Source organism: Oreochromis niloticus, linkage group LG10 (genome assembly GCF_001858045.2).
Source record: "Oreochromis niloticus isolate F11D_XX linkage group LG10, O_niloticus_UMD_NMBU, whole genome shotgun sequence".
Taxonomy (NCBI): domain Eukaryota; kingdom Metazoa; phylum Chordata; class Actinopteri; order Cichliformes; family Cichlidae; genus Oreochromis; species Oreochromis niloticus.
The window spans coordinates 30,199,197-30,221,386 of NC_031975.2; the positions used below are offsets into that span (position 1 = coordinate 30,199,197).

Genomic DNA, 22,190 nt, shown 5'->3' on the forward strand with positions numbered 1-22,190 from the left:
GCTGAATCTTAAAGAGAGAGTCTGCACTCATCTGTCAGGATATATTTGCTTGTTTTTTGGGGAATAATGGACCAGTAGCTTTACTTCTCCCTCAGGCACTTTTGCATTTTTCAGTGTAGAGTATGTAAGGCTGAACAATGACGGCTCAATGAAACCCTGGAAACAATGCAGTATCTCTGACAGAGAACCAGAGAAACAGGGAGCTGTGTGCAGCTGGATAAGCTGCCTGTCCTGCTGAATCAACCATACCTATCAGTCCTGGGAGGAACACACACACACACACACACACACACACACACACACTCTCTCTCACTGTCTTGCCTTCCTCATTCTTGTCCCTAGGGAGCTGATTAGGGTGAGAGTACAAGGACCCAGGAAGGGGTGGTGTGTGTGTGTGTGTGCGTGTGTGCGTGTGTGCGTGCGTGCGTGCGTGCGTGCGTGCGTGCGTGCGCCCTCAGTTCTGCTGACTAAGTTTTTGTGACAGAGTTTAGGTCACAGCTGAGGCTGTTTCGACTGTCTGTCGTCCTCCGTGTCACAGATGCATCAGAGACTCCCAGGACAGAGTGGACTCCTGTCTGGAGGGGGGACAAAATCTCCCTCAGATTCTAGCATTTCAGTAATATTTGGGACCTTTCTTGTAAATAGATTTTAGGCACATTTCCACAGTGGAAATCTTTTGAGAAACTCTGTTTTTTCAACGAGCTGCAGTGTGGAAAAAAAACTCACCTGAAAATAGAAACAACAGAGATTAAAGAAGTGCGCGCTGTAAGGACATGTGCTGAGACGTGGCTGCCACAGTAGTTTGTAACCCGTGATGTTGACTAACCATTCGGGGCGTTAACCTTTTTAGTGCCCCGCTGAATAGAACTGTAGTTTCCACTCTAGTTTATATTTCATGTTTGTTTTTTTTAATATATATTATTAAATTATGTGTAAATGATGTAGTTTCACCCACAGAAAAGTTGATGATGTTATTACTCAGGAACTCAGAGGAGGTGTTTAGGATCTCTGTAGGGTCTGTTTTGGAGGGACGGGGTAAAAACTGCTGCTGTACTTGGAATTGTTGTCATTGTCAAATAGCAGCATCACTGCATCATTATGTGAGTCAGATGGAAACAGAAGGGCCGGATGGAAATGCTGTAAAAGTTGATCCCACTTTCTGCTTTCCCCAAATTCCTGGATTAGAAAGTCAACCTGAAGGCTCAGGAACTTATTCACATGGTTGAAAATCACTGACATGACATTTAACAGTGTTACTCCCCTTTAATTCTTTGGTCTAAAAGCCAAAATCTGATACAGTTTTGAAAGTGTTGTGCAACTTTCTCAGCTGAAATATACAGAAGGCTCAATACAAAATACTTTTAACATAAATTAGCTGTTAGCTTATCTTTTACCTGTTAGCTGATAGCTGTTTAATGTAATATTAGAACAATTGCACTCAGTAGTAGCATAAATAGCACTAAGATGACAGTGGAAACATAGTCAGCTTCCCTCATTGAAGACTGTATGAGACTAACCTCGTCTGCAAACCTCAGAAGCGTATAGGAAACTGTTTTTAGATTAGGCAGCTTAAAAGATCTCTTAAATAACAAACACAGACCGACAAGTTTATTGGTGGGACGATATTATCGGCAATATTATCTGTTTGCTGATCTGTTGGTATCGGCATTGATGACGGCTGATAAATGAAAACTGAAAGAAATAACAAAGAAATTCAACCATGTTACGAATGTTGGTGTTGCATAGTTTATCCACCAGAGGGCACTCTGCAACTTCCCCGTTGGCAATATGTGTTTGGCATGCCAACCGTTACCCAGAGTCGGAAAGAGCATCAACAAGTAAATCAGTGCACATGTGAAATATTAGTAAAAGCTGTGGTTCGTCTGAGAGAAAACAAATATCAGCCGACGTATTTCAGCACCTTGGTAAACAGTCGTATATCAGTCGAGCTCGAGAACCGAGCCACACTGTGACACTGGCTGGATTTTGTTCAGTATTTCTTAATGTTGACCGGGCAGAAGTCGGGTTTGGGTTCAGGTTCAGGAAATCCTCGGAGGCAACCCGGATTCAGCTTCCAGCTTCTCTGTTGATGTGTCTTTGTAACGCTCCACATTCCTCTTAACTTATTTCCCTACTTTTGGTAAAATAGGATCACATTATGGATGCCCATTCTCAGCCTGAGGCCCAAATGAGAAATGAAAATGATTGTTTGGGGACTAAAATTAATTTCCTCTTATAACGGTCACGTCTAACTTCTGTGTTTTATTTGTGCTGGTTTCATTTCTGTTTTTAGGGTTCAAGGCCTGTAAACATTTCTCTGATTCCTCAATCACTTAACCGAACATCCTCTGTAGGAAGCACAAGCTCGTGTTTTTTCTTTCTTCTTAGAACCTGAAGCTTTTGTTTTGTTGTCCAATCCTTTCCAGGCTCCAAGTCCAGGTTATTATTTACAGAAATTCTCGTTTGTTTGATGAGTCGTCTATGCTGTCCCAGATTTTTAGGATAGGTTGTTTCACATCATTGAAATGATTTAGAAGAAATGCTGATGTAAACCAAATTTCTCCTGAAAATTAAATGCAAGTCAGCCTTTTCCCGATTACAAAGAGCGCTCTGCCAAACACGGAGACAGACAGAGAGGCGAGCGGTAAGCCGGCCGGTTTGCTCACCAAATTCTTGCACATTGATGGAAAATGTTCCCTCAGTGATTTCAGTGCCTCGGCAGTTACTGGTTCGGGGAAATGATTTTCCATGTGGTGAATCCATTATTGGCCAGGAACATGTAGGATGTGTACTGGAAGTGTGGTGGGACACATCAGGAACAGATGTGGAGATATAGATGTCGGGATAAAGACCCGCGGCGCAGGCATTTGGATTCACTTTTGTAGTGTCAGGCTAAGGCTTCTGTTTTCTAGCATGAGCACACATGAGGATAATAGCTGCTGCGCTGCAGGAATGAACACCATTCTCTCAGATAATGTGAAATATTTTTATTCAGGAAGCCGTTCCAGCATTTGGGTCACATCTGCTTTCAGAATAGGTTGCTGCTTTCTTTCTGTTGCTGGTTAAAAGCATGTGTGTCATCGTGTTAACGCTGATTCTGTGCGAGATATGGCCGCTCAGTGACCTTTCCGAGAGCAGAAATTATCTGTCTCTCTCTGTGTGGGAAGGAAGAGAAGGAATGTAAAAGTGTGTTTGAATGGATTCCAGCGTGTGAGGCACGTTTGTCTGGTCACATCCACCGTTCTGATGGTATTTAGACCTCATGTGTCATTTTGTAGAGGAAATAAACAAATACATGACTGAATAAATTCATCGATAACCATGGAATGCAGCAAAATAATCATTTTTAAAAATCTAGATATTTAAAATCTGACATTATTTGCTGTTTCAGTTTCCAAATTTGCTTCTGTGTGGATTTAATGATGAAGCCAAAACCTGCAATTCCTCTCACATCCACTAGAGGCTCCAGCAGTGAGTCACTCCCCATAGACTGTTAAAATGTCAAACTTTACAACAGAAATAAACCCGTTTACAGCCTGATACAAAATCCAGTTTTTATCTCCAAGGATAGTTTCCTCCTCCATAACATTTCGTCTTTAAATGATCAGTGTGGCTGCTCCACCAGGTGTAACAATTAGGTTTAACATCCAGGCATCCATGAAAACAGAATTTTTGAAGTTTAACACAGTTCAAAGTTAGCAGGAAGTTAGCTCGCTAGTTACCTAAACATGATATAGCATTTTCTGACAGAGATTTCTGAAAAAATTAAAACATACAGCTCTGCTATCACTTCCAACATAAATGAAGACAGAAAACTAAACAGCAGTGACGTTTGTAGGGTTACTGAAGTTGGGCTAGCTGCTATATAATGATGTGCTACGTGATCACTAGCGACACAGCTATGTTAGCATAACATAAACACAGTGAAGCTGGAGGATGAATGCTAACTTTTTTCCACTCGATAAAAGTTAACGTGAGGGTTCCTGATGGTTAGGGGCAAATGCAATCGCATGGCAGGATGCTGTAAACGGACCAAACTTCAGTCAGGAGAACAACTGAGATAATCCATCCACAATACGAGGTTAGTTATTAATATACTGCTGCATGGGCTGGGCTGTAGTTACATCTTAAGGTTTTAAAAGCTGAGCTTTAAATGAGCAGCTGTAATAAAAACCAAGAGAGGTTTTTAATCTGGGACTCTCCACCATTTGACCCTAGAACTGAAGAAGCTTCTCGGATGAGAGGTGAAGCATCTTCAAGCAACTTACAGAAGTCCAGACGCTTTTCTTTCCAAGCTCCTTAGACTATGATGACCTGGATGACTGAGAACCTTCACAGACATAGACCCAATCGGTTACATCACTGTAGCTACATCTGTAATACCTGTAACGTTATTTTCCAGTAACTTATTTTTTAAATTCTGTACTATTTAAATTTTACATGCCCCAAATTACCTAAAATATGACCACTTGTTCTATTTTTATATGTCTGTCTGAGTCTTCAAGCTATGAGTTATTAAATGAATAAGAAGTAAATAAAGAAATGTGAAAGGTTGTGAACAAATGTGAAATTCATTTGTTTACACGTACTTTTTGTAAATCATATAATAATTTTGGCAGTGTTCGCCCTCCGTATCCTCCTGCCTGAAAGACAGTATTTCATTTCTGTGTGTCTGGACTTCAGTAAGGACAAAATTAAAGTGACATTTATGTAGAGGAAGTCAAATATCAGCTAAGATTGAGGCTAAAACTCTGTTTTAAACCCTGAAACAGGACAAGGCTACGTTCACACTGCAGGCGAAAGCGCATCAAATCCGATTTTTTTGACCCTATGCAACCCATATCCGATCTTGGTATGACAGTGTGAACGGCACAAATCCGATATTTTCAAATCCGATCGGGGTCACTTTCGTATGTGGTACTGAATCCGATACATATCCGATGTTTTAGAAAGCGACTGCTGTTTGAACGTTCATGTCGCATTAAATCCGTCTTTTACGTCACTGACACAAGACAGACGCCAATTATCAGCGCCGGAGAAGCGCCGGAGAAGACATCGCGAACGCTTCCTGGCCATCCAGTGTAGATGTCAGTGAAACTGTTGGGAAGACAACGTGAACATTTTATTTGTACTGTATAATCTGCAGATTCTGACAGAAATCTGCAGATTATCCTTTGAAGCACCGCTCCTCTAAAACAGCAATAAGGATCATTATTAGGTTATCTACATTATTATGTAAATAACAAAATAACTTAAAGCAAAAATTGGGAAACGTAAAGTCCGAAGTCTTTATATTAAGGGCCATCAGTCAAACAATACTGTTGGTCTGGGTCTAAACAGAGCGCGTTGTGTGTGACGTCTTCTTTTGCGCATGCGGGCCGCTTTGAGCGTTCACACTGGAGCGCGTTTGCTGTCGCATTTTATTTGTAGTGTGAACAAGCAGACAAAAAAAATCGGATTTGATCAAAAAATCGGAATTGAGCATTAAGACCTGCAGTGTGAACGTAGCCTAAAAGGTCCCGCTGTATTTACTTTGATATTTGATGTAACGTCATACATAAAGACTTTTTATCTTTCTGTTTTTCTTTTCTTCACCTCAAAGCTGTAAATAACCGCAATGTGACAATTATTCTGTCCCACCTCTGCACCACACACACACACACACACACACACACACACACACACACACACACACACACACACTCACTCTCACACACACACTCTGCAATTATGCTTTCCTCCGGGGGAGCCATTACCAGGGAATCCATCTTTTCCTCATTATAATTTAATTGAAGTGCAGACAGATGCAGACTCATGTTCGAGCTGCCATTTTTCTCCATTTTCCTTCTTTTCTCCTTGTTCATGTTCTCGCCGCTGTTCTGGGTTTCCTGTGTGTGATCACATGACTCAAATGTATGTTATGTTGTATAGAGACTTTTTTTTTTTTCCTTCTGCACGGACGCCGGCTCAGCCTAAGAGTCGGGGCGATCTGCTCCTTCGTGTTGAGAGGAGCCGGTTGACGTGGTTCAGACGTCCTGTTAGGATGGATGGAGGCTTTTGTGGGCATGCCCACCTAGGAGGAGACCCTGGGGTAGATTATTTATGTCAGCCGACCCGGGAGCACCGTCTAATCGAGCGTGATGTTCAGGTTGTAAATGGTGACCCTGTTTTGGAGTCTTGTAACTGAGTATCCACGCCTCGCTCATCACGGCTGGTTTCAAAGTTTGAAACTTAAAAACTGGACTTCACTGACCAATCACGTGGACAGCGTCTGTCTTTTATATACAGTCTATCGTTAGCGTTCTTGAAATCAGCATTAAAAGATGGTGTCAGGTGGATGTAGACTATTTTTAGAGGAAAACCGCTGTTTTATCTCACCTCCCACCCCTCCTGCTCTTTATTCATTGCTGCTAGGCTAATGTCTGTCTAAACAGCCCCTTTTTCACTTCATGCCATCCTTCGCTCATGAAATAAACAGCTTCCTTTTGCTGCTTTTAGGTTTTTGTGTCAGTGTGTGGGCAGTTTTTCTCTGAAATGGGAGCGCTTCAGAGCTACGAGCAGCGTTTAGCTTCTGAGAGAGGGCATTTGTGAGCTAACACACCTACACCACTGGATTCATGACAAGTGGAGTCACAATCTGCACAAACCCAGAACAGTTAAAGGCCGAGTGAGCTTGGACCCGCTGCGGCGTTTGTTCCGTGCGTTTAGCCGGATGTAAAGAGTCTCGTGGTGGTGCCGGACCTACACCTCGTTTTCCCACCTCGCCTTCGTCTTACTCATCGGGTCAGCGTGCAGATCTCAGCATTCCCAGACCGACAGATACGCGAGTCACGGCTGCTTCCTAATGCCCTCCTTCATTCCCTCTGAAACATTACCCATAATTCTCTGTCCTCGTGTCTGTCTGCCTCATTTTTTTCATATTGAGTCACCATGTAGGGTTCATGCTCAATAAATCACGCTGCGCTGTCCGACCACAGGAATAACAGCCCTCGCCAGCATACTTAATCACCCGCCACGGTCCTCTCTGTCTGCCTGCTTCTGTCTTTACGGCTCGTCGTCAGTATTTAAAGTCTCTCTGTTCTGTCTTCTTCTCTCACCACACATATTTTTCTCTCCCTGTGCCCATTAAAAAACTCCCACAGGAATCCATGACTCTCAAACCTCACGTATAAATATCAGATTCTTGTTGTGGAACAAAGCTTCTCTTCTGTAATCAGACAAAAACAAGGAAACGCTGTCATGTTAGTGTCAGAAGAGTGTGTTTCTACTCTCTGAATTTATTTGTTTCTAGTTACTGTTTACCATCAGACTAACTTTGTTCTTACTTCTGTACAAAAATTCTTCTTTGTACAGCCAAAGAAGAGAAGAACCCACACAGTGTCTTTGAACACTGCTCTCAGCTCTGTTTGGGCTGATTGATGTTTATCCATTTAAGCCCCGCCCCGTCCCCATTGAAGCCCCGCCCCCACTCCATACACGCTACTCATGCAATAATAATACTAACAATGATGAAGGTTTTCTCTCATTGCAATGTCTCACTCAGCCCCACCCTCATTCTCCCTCTGAAGCCCCGCCCTCTTCCTCCCACCGAAGCCCCGCCCCTCTCTCCACAAACACACATTCAGAAAAAAAACACTTTCTCTTGACAACACCTCGGTAACACAAAAGCTAACCACACCTGTGTTTTAAGAGATAAAATTACTGCTTTTTTCAATGGAGTCTGGTGCAGGGTGGTGGCTTCATATCTCTATCAGGAAGATCCGATGATATTGAGTCTTTGTCCTCTACCTAAGGACACGGCTGACTGCCACCTGCTGCAGGTAACACGCTCTATACAAGCCCACCGTCCCCCATAGAGTGAAAACACGTTACCCACTTTACTTTTGTTTTTATGTTGTTATATAATAGAGGAAACAAAGCTGAAAACTGTTAATCCTGACATATGGACTCACACTTTTATTGGATTTGGACATTGCTCAGACTGTTGCCATGTATAACCATCGGTTCCTCTCTGGTGTTTTTCATCTCCAAGCAGCACAGAGCACTCTGACGTCCGCTGATCATGAAGTCCAGGAAGTCTGAGAGTACACGATCCCTTTGCTTTCTCACCGCCCGGCTGGATTCTTTCAGAGGATTGAAGTGTTAACTGTCTGTGGCAGTTTTATGGCCCTGCTCTGTGCTCACTCTGGACGGCTTTCACTGGGAATTGATTGTGGAGGAGAATTTGCTGAGATATTTTTGGTATCTAATGTTGTTAAATGACAGCTTCTTCGCGTTTTGAGGCTCTCGCTCATCATGTTGCTCTGCAAACGCCTCCTCTTTTTGCTTTTGGCTAATTGTTTTTGTGAAATTCGACTCACTACTCCGGTGGTTACTCATTTAACACGAGTTGTTTAGTGTTATGTTTAATGACATTCAGCTATTTAATGGTGCTGATAAGATGATACAAATGTGACTCTGACACATCAGCATGCATCACAATAAAAAACAAATCCAGGCTTTCTCTGCCAGCAGCGCTGAGTAACATGCTTGGATGTCACAGTGTTCCACAATCATAGTAAAAAGAACATAGATGTAGCTTCCAGGTCGCAGTAATAAAACCAGTCTGGTGCTTAAAAACCTGCATTCTACTTGCAGGCCACCAGGGGGCGATAGCTGCGATTGCAAATAAACTGTAGACATCTCTGAGGAAACGGCTTTCTGTCTGGATCCTGACTTCATGGACTGAATCATTTGTTTTGGGTCAAACTGAATTAAAAAATAAATACTTTGTAAATCTTCATCGTTCCACGTTTCACACAGGATTAGCTGTGGTAATTTCTAATCACTCATTGGCTAACGTCTTACCTATCACATATCACAAAGTATTTTCATAGGTAGACCCGCCCCTTCTGGTCACATTAGTTCCATGCGGCCAAGATGGGGTTGGCATAAATGTGAGGTCGCTGTAGCTACATTCATCTTCCATTTTCAGCAACTTATCTGGGTTCAGGTCACCGGGGCAACAATCTGAGCAGAGAAGCCCAGATGTTCCTCACCCCACCGCTCCTACAGCTCATCAGGAGGTTTCCAGGCCAGTCGACAGATATAGAGTCTGCCCTGGGGCCTCCTCCTGGTAGGACATGCCCGAATACCTCAACAAGACAGCATCCAGGAGGTATCCTAGTCAGGTGCCCAAGCCACCTTAACTGGCTCCTTTCGATGTGGAAGAGGAGCCGCTCTACTGCTGATCCTATTTCTAAGGGAGAGGTCAGCCACCCTTCAGACAAAGCTCATTGCGCCGCTCATATCTGCAATCCGTCTGTTAGTCTCACGCTCCACCCATTTCGGGCTGACAGCCACAGTCTCAGACTTGGAGGTGCTTATTCTCGTTCCATAAGAACTATGAACAGAGTCGATGACAAAGAGCAGCGTCCAACACCCACCGGGAATGAGTCCGACTTACTGCCGGTGATTTTAATTTTAATATCATCACAATTTTGGCTTCACATGAATAAGTGTCTTGTCTCCCTCCCCTCACCCCCAACCAGTCGCAGCAGATGGCCCCGCCCCTCCGTGAGGCTGGTTCTGCTGATGGTTTCTTCCTGTTAAAACTGAGTTTTTCCTTCCCACTGTCACCAAAGTGCTTACTCATAGGGGGTCTGACTGTTGAGGTTTTCTCTGTCTTTACATTTGAATAGAAAGTACCTTCACAAACTTTGACTTGCATTGAAGATGAAGAGTCGATATTGAAGTTCTGTCAAAAGAACACAAATCAAAACCAAATCAAGTGCTCCTTAAATCAGCTGCTGATGATGCACCCAGCGAGCCAATCACAGATGCCCCCTGAAGTTTCCTGTATGGAGCCTGGATGATTAACACCACATTAAAATACAGCAAAAATCAAAGTTAGCTATTCAAACACACCACAAAGTGGAGGATAAAGAAAAACATGAGCATGAAAGTGAGCCTGCGGGTATCCGTCCAGCTCACACAGAGGCTCTGACATCAAAAAATACATGACCGGTAAACACAACAAGCAACAACAACTTCAGGAAAACAGTCACCATAATGGACAAAAGGTGTTTTCCCCTCACACTGTTATTGGTTTTAGAAGCAGACGTCACAGACGGCTCACAGCTGTCGAACGCGGTGCTTTGAAGCAAAGTCTAAGATAAGATAAGATAACCTTTATTAGTCCCACATGTGGGAAATTTGTTTTGTCACAGCAGGAAGTGGACAGTGCAAAAGTTATGAAGCAAAAATTAGAATAAAATAAAATAAGAATAAATACAGTACACAACTGTACAGAATAGAATAAAATAAAATACTATATACAGTAGAATAAAATAGAATAAAATATACAATAAGATAAAAATAGAATACAAATGCTATATACAACTGAGTAAAAATACAACGATGCCAGAAAAGATTATTGCACTTAGTGTTATTGCACATGTGTGGATGTGTGTTTGATCAGTTAAAGTCTTTGTTGTGGAGTCTGACAGCAGTGGGGAGGAAAGACCTGCGAAATCTCTCCGTCCCACACCGTGGGTGCCGCAGTCTCCCACTGAAGGAGCTGCTCAGTGCTGTCAGAGTCTCCTGCATGGGGTGGGAGATGTTGTCCAACAGGGATGACAGCTTAGCCGCCATTCTCCTCTCACTCACCACCTCCACTGGGTCCAGAGGGCATCCTAGAACAGAGCTGGCCCTGCAGATCAGCCTGTTCAGTCTCTTCCTGTCCCCAGCAGAGATGCTGCCGCCCCAGCAGACCACACCGTAAAAGATGGCTGAGGCCACCACAGAGTCATAGAAAGTAGACTAAAGTCTTTCACTCACCATATCAGCACAAAAGGGCGAGACAAAACTCACAGCGATGCACTTACAGGTCGCAGAGCGAACACCTTTAGTGTCTGCAGAGGTTAATTAATGGGACGTGAAGGTGAAAGCAGCGTAATGTTTGCGTCACAGTGCCGTGGAAACGTACCTGTCACTGAAATGAGTGAAAAATAATCATGTGACCTCAGGATTGATCAGGATATCGGTGATAGTCGTGCAGCCGCGGCTCTCTGTAGGGAGGAGAGTCTTCTTCTGAAGTCGTCACGCAAACACACACACTGACTCTACACCTGCGGGGGGTGCGTGCGTGCGTGCGTGTGTGTGTGTGTGTGTGTGTGTGTGTGTGTGTGTGTTTTGCCCTTCAGCTCTCCTTCACCCCCCTCCTTCCTTCCTGCCGCCGCTGTCTTTACATCGATGCCCCCCTCAGGTCACTAACTGCTGTTACTCACATAATGATGGGGGATGCTGCCTGGTTGCCATGGTGATACTCACACTGGGGGTATATGTGTGTGTGTGTGTGTGTGTGAGAGAGAGATTTGCCTTGGCAACCCCGAGCTGCTGGACAGAATAATGGAAACAGCGACGTCCTCTCAGAGCTTCGTGCTCTCTTCCTTTTTTTTTTTTACCTTTGAAACAAACAAAGGTGCGCTGTCACATCACCCTGTGTTTACAGCACCATGTCACACACCTGTACTGCACCTCCTCCCTGATCCTGACCATTTATCTTCCCCCACATATCGTCAGGGTTTTAGCTTCATGTGAGCATCTGTGCTAATCGGATGGAGACGGCGTCTCCTCTGAAGCTTCTTCCTGTTTTAAATGTGTTAACGGAGCGCTGCATAACCCCACTGTTGTTAATGACAGCCGTGGCTCTTCAGTGAAAGACCGTGATCAGCCTGGGCCTCATGTTTGCAGTATAACATCTCATATATGTCAGCCTAGGACATGGACATGTATCCTGTACACCATATATGCTCTATATCATATAATATATACTGTTTGCCATGTATAAAATATGTTATATATCTATATATTCAGTTATTTTAGGAAAATCTTTCACAAGTAGAAACTACTGCCAACACCTGGCGAATGTACTCTGATTACATTAATCATTTATGAATTAAAGATGGTTGCCAGCTAATGAGGCTGGCAAGAAAAACATATTCGTGATAAGGTCAAACATATTTACTCTTTTTAAATGATCTTAGTCATTAACCATTTATAAGGTGATTTTAAGAACCATCTCCTACTTTTATTCCTGGAAGATTTTCTGTTAGAAATAAGACAAAAAAGCCCTGAAGTCCTTCTTAGGTCTTAAATCTGGCTTCCCTGTTGGATGCAGTGGTTGAAATCATGTGGTAAAAGAGCTGTTTACTGTGGTGGATATAAAACCATCTTGGAAAATGATGGCTATTTTAAAAAATTCTGTTCTTTACGTGACCTTTCTGATAAACAGTTTAAAGAGTTCATCCTCAAACCAAAAAATCCCTCCAGAAGTCCAAGTCCTGCCAAATGACGGGAGTTTTCCCTGACAGCTAATTCCCATTTGGCCAGATGGGCTGCATCAGATAAAGCTGGATTTATTCTGGCATGTTAGCTAATGTTTGCTTGATACCCAGAGCAGCAGTTAGCCGGGTTCAAATGCTACGTTCTATTTTTCTTGGAAGCCAGACTTCAGAGCTTGGAGTGACGGCAATCCTAAGTTGAGTGTCTCCACTAGTAAAGTCGGAAAAGCAGGATTTATTTTGCTCCTTAGCGACAGGCAACCATTTGTGCATTGCTAGCAAGCTATCGCTGGATTGCTAGCAATGCTGGTGAGGGGTTTGTTTTTTTGTTTATCAGTAAAAACCGCTGCTGCAGCACGTTCAGGGAAACACCCTGACCCACACTCTGCGTATGTCTCATTCAGCCACAAATACACAACAGTGGCAGCTCGGGTTCTGCTAATGTTTACGTGCACTGCCGCCATCTTGGATTGTGAAGCCGGGGTTGGTGAGGCTGCTCTGACACTCTGAGAGGGAAGTCTATTTTCAGTTCCAGTTTAACAAACAACTGAGAGCTCGGAAATTAGGCTTAAAAAGTAACGCACCAGCTTTGCTGTCATTAGCTTGTGATGAAGCCGGGACGCTGGTTGGTTTCAGGCTATGAAAGGTCTGTTTGTCCTTCACACTCTTCCTTCCCTGTGCATTGAAATTTCCATGATGAGATGAGAGCTTTCTCCTGATTGGACACGCAGAGAAAACTGATGTTCTGGACCGAATGTGATTACTTGATGAGCTTCATCAGTCGTCTCATCATTCATTCCCTGCTGCCTCTTCATCAAACATCTTCTCTTCTCCCGTCCTCGTGTGTGATAAACCGCTCACACACAAACACATGCGGAGCTGTTTCTAGGTCACGAGGGCTTATATGAATAATAAACAGCTGTCTGCTTTAAAGGGAATTATTTATAGAGGCCTTGAATGAGCGACATAAACACACTCTTCATCGCTTTCTCTCCATCTTAAAAGCCTCCTCCTCTACTTTCTCCATATTGTTGTCTTCATTATCTGTTATCGCTTTATTTTCTGGCCTCGCTGTGTTTGTTTCTGCCTCCAGGAATTCTCTCTGATGCTGATACTGCTGTACCTGTCGTATACAGGAAGCTGTAGTAGTAGTAACTGTAGTATCAGACTGTGTTCTTACACCAGCCATCTGTTTTTCATCTGGATTTCCTGGTTCAGACCTGAGTATCCAGGCCATACACAGCCCGGGAGTTCTGAGAAAATAAAAATGTTAACCCCAGCAGCATCAAACGGCACAAGTGGAGGAACAAATTAGTGTCGGAGTCAATTAATATCAGCCGGCTACGTCGCCTAGAGCTGAATCAGTGCAGAGATGCTGACTTTACTCCTCAGTTTACAGCGAGAGAGCGCCACATTAACACATCAGAGTCTGCAGTCATTCATAATTAGCGAAACACATTTTCCCCTCTCGACCGACTGATGGTTGCATCACAACACGCAATAAACATGTTTATTGATGCTGTAAAGTGCCTCCAGTGGACGTTAGAGGAACTGCAGGTTTTACTTGAATGTATAATCATGAACTGAGCAGGCACTGGGGTTGGATCGATCCCAGTATCGATATTAGTATTAATACCACTGCTGGTATCGGTATTAGATTGATACTGGCGTCATAGGACCGATACTTTGTTTCTGTTTAATATGTAGCCGTCTGAATTGTGTAGAATATTTTTTTCTTTAGACATGAAAAAATGTAACTCACACCTTCCTGTGTTGACTGTCACGTCTATTTAAAGCCTACAGCACATTTAAACAAAGCTGACCCAAAAACTTCAGAGACGGGCTCAGTTTCAAAATCCATGAAAAGCAGAATGATGTGTTTTATTGGGTTAAATGATTATTGTGGAAAGTAAAAACCAGTGATTTAGTGTTCAGAATTTGGCAAACTTATGATGACTCATCTTATAAATCTCTCCCCTAAGTAGTTGCCCTTATAGGGTAAAAGTATCGGTATTGGTATCGGCAGAGCTGGCCCTGTATGGATGGAAAAACTGAACTTCCAACATAAATCTGGAGTCCTACGAGGTCAGGCTCGACTGGCACGAGTTTAAAGAAGCAGTCTTACAGCTGGAAGATCTGCTGACAGGAGCTGTAATCTGTTAATCTGTGAGGAAAGTGAAAATGTAGCAGCGAGGAGAGGAGATCTGGTGATGCATAAACAGAGTGAGAAACAGGAAGCAGAGAGTGACTCTGCAGAAACAGACAGGATGGCGGGCGGCGAGCTGAGGTCAGCAGGAAGTCAGACGCTGGCCAGACTAAAGCTTTGGGCTGAAACAGCATGATGTCATGTGGACTGAGCCCACATGGTAATCCCAAACATCCACACACACTTTAACAGAACACACACCAAGGCAAATCCACCAATCTAACTAAAAGTATCTCACATTCAGGCAGGTGAGTGCAGCTCGCAAACTGACGAGATCAGGCTTTTAATCCTGAGGAAAATTAAAACACAAACTATTTAATCTGCATCATATGTTGCTATTATTTTTGATTAAGGAAACCTGGTAAAATAAGACAAGATCTGTAGTAATCCCGTGTGTTGCTGTCTGGTTTATAATCCCAGCATCTCATATCCTTCAATAATCTGTTTCTACCGCTTCCTGCTGGTTCCCAGTTTCTTTGCCTCATGCACAGGTTAGCTGGAAGTGGTCGGGCATATAACACAGCAGCTTAGCATGATTCACAGTTCAAAATAATCCTTCTTTATCTGACACTCAGCCCTTCAATTCATCCTCTGTCCAAACAAGCTGTTTTGAGTCCTCCCCCATCTTTAAAGTGACTTTCTTCTGATTGGCTGCCCGTCATAAACAGTCTGAACAGCAGGTAGGCGGGGCTTCTGTGTACAATATGGCCACATTGGGAACATTAACCCCTCTGTGACGTCACGCAGAGAGAAGAGTAAGAAAAAAACTCAGGAGCCTGAGTGTTTGGCTCACTGCGATTCTTCGGACTCGCCTCATTAGAGTATGAGCTCCGCCCACTGAAACAGGTCCTAATGTCTGCAGGTCTGTTTCCTTTTTATTTTATATATTTGAGCAGAGCGCCGCTAGCACTGCTGTGGCGCTCTGCTCAAATATAAATTTAAACAAATCGCAGCCTCGTGGAAACAGCAGCGTGGCTGTGTTTTATGCAGTTGGTTCTTTCTGACCTTTTGTGCAGATTACTGGGTTTTATTTTATTTGCTTCGCTGCAGGGTTACAGCAGGACTTTCAATCTGGAGATGCAGGCTAAGCTGTAATCTCTGTCACCTTCATTCAGCCTCGGCGGAGAGGTCAGAGGTGGCTGTGAGGAGGCACCAGTTTAATTTGTTTTTCATAATTCGGGGAGTGCTCAGTACATGTTCGTGTCTCTGTAGCTTCTGTGTGTGTCGGCGTGCATTTGAGGAAAGCGCAGTTTTAGAAGCAGACAGTCAGAAGATGCATTATCTCAGTTCTTCAAAGGGCGGTTCCTCCTTCAGTCAAACCAAATAATCAGGACGGCCTTTGAAGCTGTGCTGAGGCTGGAGCCGCTGGCCTGTGAACCTCCCTCGTCGTGCAGCAGCTCGTCTGTTATCTGCTGCAAAACTGTTTCGGGGGGTGGGGCCTGTCTGACAGGAGTCGCCACAGAGAAGGCTGATGGGAGTTTTTAAGTAGAGAAGGCACTTCTGAGCACTCTCTGGTTCATGCAGTGGCTGGAGGTTTGTGCTGTGAGTTGTCTTGGAAAGAAAGTGTTGCTCCCTAATAACAGGCTGAAAGCAGCGCGAGTGTCTGCGTGCAGCGAGCAGTAAACAGAGCTGAGACCGGACGCTGAGGTTTCATTTTTTTACAAACCCAAACAAAGAGTTTGAGTTTGTTGAGCTGAGAAGTTTCTGGGTTTCAGACTTAAGCAAAGAACATATGGAAAAACTCGAGCTTAACGTTGCACAAAGAACAGAAAGGCAGGACTCAAACTGTGCTTCTTGCTCCCAAATGTGGGTTTTTCTTCTCTGTTCTCCTGGAGAAACTTCACCGAGCGTGAACGGCAAGAAAAGCAAAAATAAATACTCGAGTAAAGTACAGTTACCTGAACATTGTCTTAAGTGGAGTAACAAAGTATTTGTACCTCGTTACTTGTGTCTAATTAGCACTCTGTCTGTGTTTCTAACAGGGCCTTGTACACATACGAGGATGAAAGCAACGACCTGAAGCTGGCGGCGTCCGGAGGTAAGTCTCTGCTGCGCTGACTCCCGTCCCGTCGCTGACATCATTTCTGTGTTTTTAATGAAAAAGGCGAGCGTTCAGATAGGCTCTAATTTGCTTCTGCAGACCGGCGGCTGTAAATCACGATGAGCAGCGTCTGCTGAAGCTTTGGGGGTAAAAACAATCATGCTCTTTGTCTCCTGATTGTTACCGAGCCATCAGAGAGATTCATTATCATTTCTGCTAATGATGCGCTGCAGGATCATTACAGAATAATGGCACCCCTCCTTATTCGATGCTCGCTCTCACTGTATGTGTTGTGTGTCGTTTGTTAGCCAGGATTTAGCAAATGTGCGCACGGTGGTTAATGTTAAACATCAGAAGCAGAGTGAAAGTCCAAATCTGGCTCGGGCCGCACGCATCCATTCAGAGATGGCTCTGATCTGTGTGTGCATGTTTACTCTGGCAACACAGACTCAGCAGTTTGTGAAATACTCGGCATTTTATCTCATTTTAATTTTTTCATATTCTTGGGCACGAAAACTCTTCTTTATTCTCAGTTAAATAAACCGAAAAACCCACTGATGTGTGTCCCTGTGCACAAAGTGAAGAGGAAAACGTTCACATATGCGGGCCGTTGGGTTGTTGTTGTTTTACACATTCACCCCACAGCAGAGAGTAGGATACAGTTAAGTAATAAAAACAGATCTTTTAAGTGTAGCTAAACGTCTGCTTAAAGCACAGCTAAGGACCCAGATAAGACCAAATAACACTACAGGCTGTCCTTAGTTTGCCTGACTGGGAATTTGATAGAAAGTAAATAAATGTAAAGGAAAAATCATTTAAATTAATAAATACTTAAAGAAACTGACAGTGGTTTAAAGGATGAATCTGAATTTCAGTCATAAACTACGTGAGACTCAGTAACCTCCTGCTGCTCTCTGTTTCACTCTCACGCTGAGCTCAAACATACATGAAAATAAAGTTTTATCTGTAAACGTCTCGTCTGAATAACCCTCTACGAGTCTAATGTAATCATCAGTGTATAAAGAGAAGTGCTAAAGTGAAGTGTTTGCATCACTAATGCTGCAGGGACGATGATGATGATGATGATGCTTGAAGACACTTCTACCCAGCAAACCTTCAAACCTAAACAAATCTATAAGCTGTGGAATAAAACCAGTAAAATTAACCCAGATTAACCCTTTTTTGAAGCTCCATGTTTTAATTCTTGCATTTGTTCAGCATAGCTTTGCATGATTCACAGTTCAAAGTAATTCCTAAACCGAAACAAGCAGGTTTAGCTCCGTTCAAGCCAACTCTTTTCTGATTGGCTGCCCCTCCTTAACAGAAGGCTTGAACAGAAGCTATGATAGAAAATAGGAAACACATAGCTGGGGTTATTGTCATGGTTGCAGGAACACGAGGTCATCCCCTCCTCCTGCCTCCAGGGGCGCTGTAACCTAAATGTGAACATATATGTTGTGGTTTCTGTCTCAAAGAAACTTTAAAGTTCAGACTCTGCTGGTTTCTATGAGAGGACGTCTCCGTCTGCCAGCGCTGGTCTTAGCTTCCTTCTTGTTCTCAGCGCTTCCTTTGAGAGGTTTGAATATTTCAACAGCGACTGAAAAGAAAAGTCTGCCTCTTCAGATCCGAGCCTGCACACCACAGTCATGTTTGTGGGTTTGTCTGTGTGGTAAAGACGAATCTGGAGCTCTGCAGAAACCACTGATACCTGCAGAACAGGACCTTTATTTTAGGCTTCAAACTAACAGCTTGAAGTCGAGAAGCAGCGTGAAAAAGATCTGGGACAGTACTGCAGTCCAGTAGGCTAATCTATGTCACGGATTGGTTCAAGCCACAGGACAGGGTGCTGTCTGGATGGGAGCAAAGTTTCACAGTTTTCCACCTGTTTTCCATAGATGAAAATTCTGGAGTGGAAGTGGAAGTATTGGAGTATGTGGAGATTGTAATTTGATATTTTCTCGGTGAAATAAGCAAGACCTTCAATTAAAAGGATGTTTGCACCATGGCAACTCTAAAGCCTCAAAATACTATATCATGCAGCATTAATGGGACCTTCACTGCTGTGATAGTAACCTATGCTGTTTGCTCTTACATCATTGTGGATGCTGGTTTCTAATACTGTACTGGTCCTGATTGGTCAGACCACAGGACGGATTTCCACTCAGGCTGGTTCATCTCCAGAGAGATGGTGGTGGCCTCTGTGGATCTTCGGTCTGTTGCTTTCTCTGCACAGTAGAGATTTAACTAAAACTGCTGGATGTAGTGATGAGCTGTGTTCACTGACAGTGGTGTTCACAAGTGTCCATTAGTTTGTGCTGAGATTTCTCTAAATCTTTGAATTATGCTACCAAAGATGATGAAATCTCCACATTCTTTGCAGTTTCATCTTGTTCGTAATCAAACATGTGGATCTTCAAGAATGAGATTTCCATCACGGATCCGTCGGGGTCCAGATTAGTGCTGGTAGAAACTGTCGCTGCTGCTGCTGCTGGCCAAAGAGAGAGGGGGATGGCATGTTAGCACGCAGCGAGAGAGAAGAGAGGCAGGAGGGTGGAGGTGAGAGTGGGGACACTTAATGTGGGGACTATGCAGTGGACATGCAGGTGTGACAGAGGAGGATGCTGGGTAGAGTGAGAAGGAGGCAGATGATGTGCTGTGGTGACCCCTGAAGGCAAAAAGCCAAAGAAAAAGATCTTGTTCCTAAATAAATTATGCAGTACGTGTGATCTGTTTAACATGAAAGTTTAAAGAAGTTTATGTAGCTTTGTGAACGTCTCTGAGCGGACTCGAACTCCAGATGTTTTGTATTTGCTGATGTAAAGTTAACAATAATCTGAATGGTCCTAACTGTGTGATGATGAGTCTTATTCATCTCTGGGTACAAAGCCTGAATGTTCCCAGACAGGATCTGCTTATTTCCACTGATTGTTCATCATGTTCACGTTATGCTAATCAAAAAAGTACAGAGAGAGTGATTCACTTCACTGAAAACTTCATTATGTTGGAGATTTAATTTTAAGGAACAAAGTTTTTTTATGCACTCGTCACTTTAGAGAATTTGATCTGTTTTGCTTTCATAACATGTTTTTTTTATTCGAGAGAAAAGAAAAGGTCCAAAAGTCAGAATTAGCTGTTATTTCGCTGCACTTTGTCTATGGGATATTTATGCAAATAGTGCATGTCTAATATCTCATTTACATATTTAAAGGTCAAATTTAAGAAAATTTGCAATACAAAAAGTAGCTGTCTGCCTAATGGCTAAGTTTTATAGTGATATGTTACTTAAGTACTATTTTCTACTCAATAAGAACCTTTTGAAACTTTTGAGGCTGTTTAAAAGTGAATTTTCTGGTTTACTGTGACACAGAAATCTCCAGTTCAGTATTTCCAGTTTATACTGGGAGGTTTTCACAGAGTCTGACTTATCTGACATTTTATTTTGGAAAGCTGACAGTTTCTTATGATCTCTAAGTTATTATTTCAGAAACGAATCCGTAGATTAGTGGATTATTTGTGGATTCGTTTCTGGAAAAGAGAACAAATATAAACACATTCAGATCAAAAAGGCCTCAGTTAAAAATTTCTGCACACTTTAATACAGAAAATATAATTCTTAATGTGAGCAATCACCTTAATAATCTCTGAACATTGACTAACTTCTACCTGCACTGGAAGTGCAGATTAAAAGTTTTATTCTCAGGTGTCTGAGGGGTGACGCTGGTGTCCCATGGAGAGCGAGCCAGCAGAAGCTGAAAAAGCAGACATGGCTGCGACTGTGCTGCAGTCATAATGAACTCTCTCGTTCTGTGCTGCAGGAGGCGGCCTGGCAGAGATCACGCTGACCTTTGACAGCGGCAGGGTGATGTACGGCTTCTGCAGCCTGAAGGAGCCCACCGCCGCTCTGCCACGATACATCCTCATCAACTGGGTGAGTCGCTGGGACGAGGGGGAAACGGGAGGGGCCACACTCTGAAATGTCCTTCAATGCTATAAATGAGAATATCAGAGTCATCGAGGGTCGCTGCACATTTTCAATTCAGTCGTTTATTTGACAAGAACGCGCCGATGAGAGCGATCTAAAACTCGTCGTCGCTGCAGCCTCAGCAGCTGGAAGAAGAGCGGCATCAGCAGCAGTCGTAGACACGCTGACGTCACCAAATGCTGCGATTGTAGTGACATTTAAACTGTGAGAAGAGTTAGTTCAGAAACTCGATTAATGTACCAGATTTGTTTAGCAGTGGCCAACCAGCCCACCAACTGTCTTCACATTCTGAATCAAACACTGGTTGGACAGGAGTTCACTGAGGCATCACGTTTTTCCATTTGAGCTTGATCCATTAAAATGTGTGAGAAAGACAGAGAGTATTACAAAAATCACTTAATGAAATGTCCAGAAACTTTGGCAGAAAATGTTCTATTCATGATTTAGATAGTCTGTGAAACAAAGTGTGCTTTTTATATTCTGTGTCAGATGTACTTTAGTCTTTTATTTTTAAGCCTCTCTCTACTTCTTTACTTCTCACAGTGAAATGTTGTATTTTTACCTCCACTACTTGATCTGAGTTTCCGTTACTTCAAAAATTAGCTAAATTAGTCAAGTAGCTAACAGATTGTCACATTAGAAGTTATGTTAAGCTTAACAGTTTTTATTTCTTCAAAGCAGAAAGTCTTTACATAAAAAAATCTTTCTGCAGGGTAAATGTTAGCTTACTTAATGTTTTTATTTATTCTGTAACAACAAAAAACTGTGTGGCCTCTGCAAAAAGTTTGCAAGCACACAAGCTAAGCTAGGACTTTGGCTAATGTTGCTCAGCTAGCTGTAACATCTCTACAAGCATGAATATGCTGTTAGTTACTCCTTAATTTTAGCTGAAAAAGTAATGTTCTAAAAAGAGAGAGATCATAATAGCTGTTGTTATCCATTGTCCTATGTGAACTTTTATCTGCTACAGTGAGATGCAAAAGTTTGGGCAACCTTCTTAATAGTCATTATTTTCCTGTATAAATCGTTGGTTGTTACAATAAAACATGTCAGTTAAATATATCATATAGGGGAGACACAGTGATATTTGAGAAGTGAAATGAAGTTTATTGGATTTACAGAAAGTGTGCGATAATTGTTTAAACAAAATCAGGCAGGTGCATAAATTTGGGCACTGTTGTCATTTTATTGATTCCAAAACCTTTAGAACTAATTATTGGAACTCAAATTGGCTCGGTAAGCTCAGTGACCCCTGACCTACATACACTGGTGAATCCAATAATGAGAAAGAGTATTTAAGGGGGTCAATTGTAAGTTTCCCTCCTCTTTTAATTTTCTCTGAAGAGTAGCAACATGGGGTCTCAAAACAACTCTCAAATGACCTGAAGACAAAGACTGTTCACCATCATGGTTTAGGGGAAGGATACAGGAAGCTGTCTCAGAGATTTAAGCTGTCTGTTTCCACAGTTAGGAACATATTGAGAAAATGGAAAACCACGGGCTCAGTTCAAGTTAAGGCTCGAAGTGGCAGACCAAGAAAAATCTCGGATAGACAGAAGCGAAGAATGGTGAGAACAGTCAGAGTCAACCCACAGACCAGCACCAAAGACCTACAACATCATCTTGCAGCAGATGGAG

General features: G+C 42.9%; 1 protein-coding gene across 7 annotated transcripts in view; it reads left to right on the plus strand.

The window, feature by feature from the left end:
• dbn1 (drebrin 1) overlaps nt 1–22,190 on the plus strand; it is a 123,043-nt gene that overhangs the window by 79,702 nt on the left and 21,151 nt on the right. For all 7 annotated transcript variants that reach the window (XM_013276743.3, XM_025910999.1, XM_025911000.1 and 4 more), the window contains 2 exons: nt 16,512–16,567; nt 20,386–20,498. In XM_013276743.3, the coding sequence (XP_013132197.1) occupies nt 16,512–16,567; nt 20,386–20,498 (169 nt within the window). The remainder of the gene's footprint in view (nt 1–16,511; nt 16,568–20,385; nt 20,499–22,190) is intronic.